Below are 6000 nucleotides of genomic sequence, written 5' to 3'. Positions count from 1 at the left end.
AAAGGCTTGTTTATGACTGTGGTGCATGAAGGAAAAGCTGCAAAAAAATCACTTGACCTAAAAGAGACTAAATTAAGTGTTTAATCCACAAATCACAATACATTGATTAGATCGATAAAAACATTTAAAAAATTGCCACCAGAGCTTTCTAAAGGATAATGTATTGCTTTTATTGCACACTATTTACTATAACCTGATAAGGGAAAGCTGGTCATGTTTGATTAATTAATAATTTCATTTAGGGAAATGGTTCATTTTCTGAACAGCTATTTAAAATTGATTTTTACAATGTTTTAAACAGTCATCAACAAAAATGCTCTTTTCATAACTCGAACGGTTGAATTGGGTAAACGCACACGCAACGACACAAACAAAGTTAAAGAATTCCTGTTCCTCCTTCTTCATCTTCACCTTCCTCTCCGGCCCCTTTAAACGGGGAGGTGCTCCGGTGCTCAGCCCCCGCCCGGGGCGCTCGGCCGCGCTCCGGGAGGCGAACACAGTGAGGCCGGGCTGACTGAGGGCGGACGCGTCGGAAACCTCCCCGGAGGGGCCCCGTGTAATTCGATGCATGCTGTTAAAGCTTAGTGTATATTGTCTTCCCTTTGCTTATGAAGCCTCCACCCACCGGCCCACCCTACATTTAGCGGATCATGTGACTCGGGGTAAGTCATTTGCAAGTACAACAGTTCTCTGTGCGCTCCCATTCATTTCCTGAGAACTGCCTAAGCTGAGCAGCTGAGAGGCAGAAGGGGAGGGAGCTGCTCACTCACATACACTTACTCACTCACTCACTCACTCACTCTCACACACACACACACACACACACACACACACAAACACACACACACTATCACACACGTACATACACGCAGAGTGAGAGGAGAGAAGAGGAGAGGAGAGGGAGAGGAGGAGAGGAGACAGAGAGGACTGTTGAAAGAAAAGCAGTCTCCTGGTCTCCACGGCTCTGCAGCTTCTTGACAAGGTCTGTGCAATTTTCTCGTCCTGTTCCTCTGCTGGCTGCTGCTGTGTACTTCATTTGTCACGTTGCTGGGCTTTGTGGTTGTCTTCAGTGCGTCTCGTTCAGCTGTCATTGCTCTGTCAAAGCAGATGACAACTCAGATCATGTATGGCATTGTGTTTGGTCTCTGTCAGTGGGGGAAAGACAAGAGACCCTGCACGGTGCTGATTGGACATGTTGCACTTATTCCAACTATAAATTCATAAGCTGACACGATAAAAGAGGAAAAACTGTGACTATACACCTAATGACTGTGGGCACGGGCAGCATACGGACAGCATCCTGACTTTACAGTGACGGCACCGGTTGTGAAATCTCCAATGTCCCACTTATTTACCTGTGAGTGAACTTCAAAACATTTCAGCCTAGCAGTGGAGCTGCGTTGTAGTGCAACACTGACTCAACGTCTTGGTGGGGTAGAGTGTAAAGTGAGACTCCAAACTCTCTCTCTCAGCACTTCTCATTGGAAAGTTTGCTGCTTGTCAGAGTTTTGGTGCATGTCTTAAGAGAGTTGTGTGTGGGTGTGCATTTGTGTGAACCACTGTGGTGTGTGTGTGAGACAGGCTTGCTTGCCTACCGTAGCCTACTGTGGCAGCTTAGAGACAGCGAGACAAGGCTGTTAGCAACGGGTTAAACATTAAGAGGCTCGGGTAGCGGAGGAAGGACACTGGGCGGGGGGGGGGGGTCGTGTGTGTGTGGGATTGTTGCAGGGGTGGTGTCTTGGATGTCATCGGCAGCACTCTCACTTCCAGGGTAATAGTCATTGGTATTGATGGGTGGCTGTCAGAGAGGCAGAGAGCCACCAGGCTGGGGAGAGTGGCCGGGGGCTGGCCCTTGGCTGTTATTTTCAATTACAGGGGACCGGGGCAGAGCTGACAGCAAAGGCATTTGTACATCCAGCAAGGGGGGGAGAAGGAGGGTGTGTGGGGTGAGTGGTGGCAAGAGGAGGGGAGAGAGGGAGGGGGAAGGGAGAACAGGAGGGAGTGAAAGGTGGGAGGGGGGATGAGACTCTGGCCTCTGCTCCTGGGTTTGATGTGGAAACTGAGCACTGACCTCTGTGACTTTACCCCAGCGTTGTGGGGAGGCCCTGCCTCGCTTGTAACTGTGTGACACTCATAGGGTGTGTGTGTGTGCTGAAGTGTGGGTGCCACCTACAAAATTAAAAATCAAAAAAGGAAACAAAAAGGGGGGAGTAGGATTATGTGTGTGCGTTTGGATAAGACTCCCTGCAGCTCACCGATGTTCAGCGAGTGAGATTAGTGGCTATTTAAATTCACACTTAAATCCATTTACAAAGGGGTCTTCTCCCAGTGCATGAATAAGCAGGCTGATATTACCACACATGAAGAGTAGACTCAACAGTACACTATGCATGAGCAACGACGTTCGTGAAGAATCCTAGTGAAGCCCTGAAACAGCCAACATACCAATGTTTCCTGCTAATTTCCTGCTAATCTCACACAAAGTCAATGCAGGTTTCTTTTAGGAGCGGGCCATGTTACTTTATAGTGGCGTAAGTCTGCAGGGCAATTTGATAACACCAATATTCAGGACAATTTTATAAAATGCAGAAGAAAACTTCCCTAATGTTGTATAATAATGTTAATTGCTGCTACTTTGAGCCTCTTTGGCTGAGGTGTCACTGTCAGCGCTACACATAGATAATGTTGCTCAGCCTTGATGCAGAGTACATTACTTCCTCATTAAAAGCCTGTTAAAAGACAGCAAAGTCACAGAAACAATCCTTCTGATACTTCTGTTGCACATAAATGACTGCTGAGCTATTAACCTTATAAGCATCACACATATCAGGCTGAGTTTTTGCACTGAGCTGAATGTAACAGCTTGAACCAGCAAGAGACTGAATGTACTACTGCACTGAAGACTCAGAACGGAACATCACGGCAGTGTGAATGATGTAGCCGCTCACTCGTGTGCAAAACGAAGGAAATTTGAACAATGACAGAGAAAAAAAAGGTGAACAAACTGCACAGTCAGCAGGCACAAATATTTAAACTAGACTTGACAAAACCATTGGAATCCGCAAAGTGATTAATTTCCAGCCGTAGCCGCTATCAATAGAGTTTCCATAGGTCATCTCTAACTAAGGCGTAGTGATCATTTGGGCAATTTCTTCACATTTCGAGTACACGTGGATAATTTTAATAATTCCCCAAAATTTAACAAAAACAATGGTGTGTGTGTGTGTGTCTATGCTGCTCAGAACAACGGTTTTCAGATCTGATGCCCCTGCTGGCCTGACAACATTGATTGTCAGCACCTAAACTTTACAGTGAGGGTACAGTTAGATTAAGACACAACAATCACTATACTTTAGGTTTGGGGAAATCTTTTTTTTCCTCACTAGTTCAGTTATGCAAGGGTGCACAAGTGTGTGTTTTGTGTTCTCTCCACGCATGATGTCTGGCTCTCATCCTTCAGCTCTGAGATGCTGTAATACGTTTTGTTGTGTTCTCCTTTACTGTCGCTACTGCTGCTGTACATAAGCGTAGACGTTTTTATCACATTAACATCCTTCATTCTTTTCCCCACAACCACATCAAGCCGCTGCTACTAGTGTGGTTCCTTCAATGGCTCAACCCCCACACCAAGACATGGTCCAAGAGCTTATGATAGAGATCAGTGCAGGTGGAAGGAGGGGGGGGACTCAATTATAAAGCCAATCACCAACGGATAGCCTCTATCTGTCCATCAACACCACTCTGTCCAGCACATTTAATTGCTCGGCAGCAGGATTCCCCCCACTAAAGGAATTGTCTGTCTTCCACAGATCACAACACACAAATTTGGTGCGAGTTGACAGATTGAGTCTTTCAGGAAGAGGTGTCGTGCTCCAGTACAGTATGTGCAATCCGACAGCACGTACGCTCACGGTCATCTTCAGGGAGAAGGCAGGGAGAGTTCCCCGGTACCCCCGTTCAGCTGGGTTAACTGCTGGCATAGTGACTGCTGTGTCATTGATCCAAGTGGGTGTTATGGAGTGTATCAGCATTGATTGCAGATAGACTGCAGTGCACAGTATTGCTGGATTCGTCCGGATTCCTGACTGAAAGCCAAGGCCAAATATGAACAAGGAAAATGTAGAGAGAAGAGGGCAAGCTCAGGGTGCATTGTGGGATATCGTGTCGCCCCTGATTATAAAGACGTTGTCACATCAAACCTACGTTTTCAGCTGTAGGAGTCTACCATGTGCAAACACACACACAAGTGCTAGTTAAATTGATAGGACAAACAAAACAAAAAGATTTTGGAGCAAGAGGGTTAAGCATCCAAAACATCTGCACTTAATGTGCTGTTTTTGCTTGCTGTTTCATTTGGAATTGTAAGACATGAATTAGTAGTAATATTGAACTTCCTGTGCATGGACCAACACTAATATTTCTAGGTGATGGCTGTGTACTAAACTCCCACTGCTGTTATTTCATCATGTCAGCAGATGACAAAATGTTCTCTCCCTTTGCATTGTCTCTTGTGGATTCAACCTTTGACCCCAGTGTCCAAGCCACATTTGTTTATCAAAATTGAGTTAAGGGTGTACATAGAGTGCTAGAGCATGTGTGTTTTGTGTGTGTGTGTGTGTGTGTGTGTGTGTGTGTGTGTGTGTGTGTGTGTGTGTGTGTGTGTGTGTGTGTGTGTGTGAGAGAGAGCGAGAGCGAGAGCGAGAGCGAGAGCGAGAGCGAGAGAGAGAGAGAGAGAGAACGGAAATTATTGTGCAACAGGCAGTGACTCTGGGGTTGATAGTCCTAATAGTCAACGTGAAAAGAAAGAACTACAATCATAACATGGATGATTAGAGCTTGTCAAACGTCAGTGTGAGTATTTTTTTTTTTTAATTTCTGCTTTGATTATTTGTAAGGAGCCATTCAAGAGCGGCTCAGCTTAGCTTTGGATGGGGAAAAAGTCATCAAACAACAAACGTGTGTAAGGAGAGGCAGATTGGAGAGAAGATGTTGTCAAACCATCTAGTAATGACAACATCTCTAGAGCCGCACAGTCAGTGCTTACTGGAAATGACTCATTGAGCAGAACTTGGCCCTAGAGGCTGATTTAAAGTTGCTCGACATATTTCCATGGCTAGGATGGAAAGGTATGTCACTGGAAGCTCTCTCTGTTTGTGGTGACGTTTCCTCTTTTAACTAAGACTCTGTTTTGCTTTAGCCAAATATGGTTGGTTAACAGAAGGGAGGAGAAAAAGGAAGCCGAAAGAAGAGAATGGATGTGGATTCAAAGGCGGCGTTTTCAAGCAGTTTTCAACCATTTTTGAGCTGCTTTCACGGGAAGAGTTTCTTTTTGCAGAATACTTGGGAAGCTGCCCAGCTGTTTTCAAGAGACCTGCACAGGGATGCTGCATGGATCACTGTGAACTGTGTTTCCCGTTGTCCTGTAGGTCAAAGGAGGGGAAATTATGCAAACAACATGTGGAATCCATTATGGGGGGCCTGTCGCATTCCACAGGCTCTTTGGTTTTAACTTAGTCGAACGGAGCTTCAATCTACGGGCCACGAAGCTTCTCAATTAGCTGCTTCATCCAGGTATCAACACAGCACAGCATCAGTTAAAAAAAGAAAAAGACAGGAAAAGTAATCGAAGCGAAGGCGCGAGCAGATGAGTAATAGAGGTAAACACAGCTGCTGGCTTTTATTGAGTGGTGTTGGAGAGCTGGAACGGGTCAAACCAAGGGGAAAAAAAATCAGTGAGTGAAAATAACTACACGGACATTTGATGTAATAAATGTCAGTGTGCTGGAATGTTTTGGTTGGTCCGTTGTTGTCTGTTTCTTTATGCCATGTCTTAGGGGTGAATTTGGTTGTGTCACCAAAAGTTAAGGTAGGCAGTTTGTGATGCTGTATCAGGAGGGGTCTGCAAACCTGTTTAACACAGATTGATAGCTAGTGAGTCGAAAGGACAGAGGGAGAGAATAAAAACAGAGTGTGTGTTTGAGGTGGGTATTTGTACATGAG

At 45.4% G+C, this 6000-nt stretch overlaps 1 protein-coding gene across 7 annotated transcripts in view; it reads left to right on the top strand.

The window, feature by feature from the left end:
• The first annotated feature begins 493 nt into the window (after positions 1-493).
• klf12b (Kruppel like factor 12b) overlaps positions 494-6000 on the top strand; it is a 35563-nt gene continuing 30056 nt past the window's right edge. For 2 of the 7 annotated variants that reach the window (XM_067515322.1, XM_067515319.1), the window contains exon 1: positions 700-982. Coding sequence is in view for 2 of the 7 variants with exons in the window: in XM_067515316.1 (XP_067371417.1) it covers positions 569-662 (94 nt within the window). In the remaining 5 variants the exon portion in view is untranslated. Of the gene's footprint in view, positions 663-699; positions 983-1106; positions 1358-4710; positions 4852-4962; positions 5572-6000 lie in introns of those variants that run through there. The other 5 variants (XM_067515316.1, XM_067515323.1, XM_067515317.1 and 2 more) reach the window with 5 other exon arrangements.

This window comes from Channa argus, chromosome 9 (assembly GCF_033026475.1).
Source record: "Channa argus isolate prfri chromosome 9, Channa argus male v1.0, whole genome shotgun sequence".
In the NCBI taxonomy this organism is placed as follows: Eukaryota; Metazoa; Chordata; class Actinopteri; order Anabantiformes; family Channidae; genus Channa; species Channa argus.
Note: the sequence above shows the minus strand (reverse complement) of the source record. Positions and strands in the feature narration are given on the sequence as shown.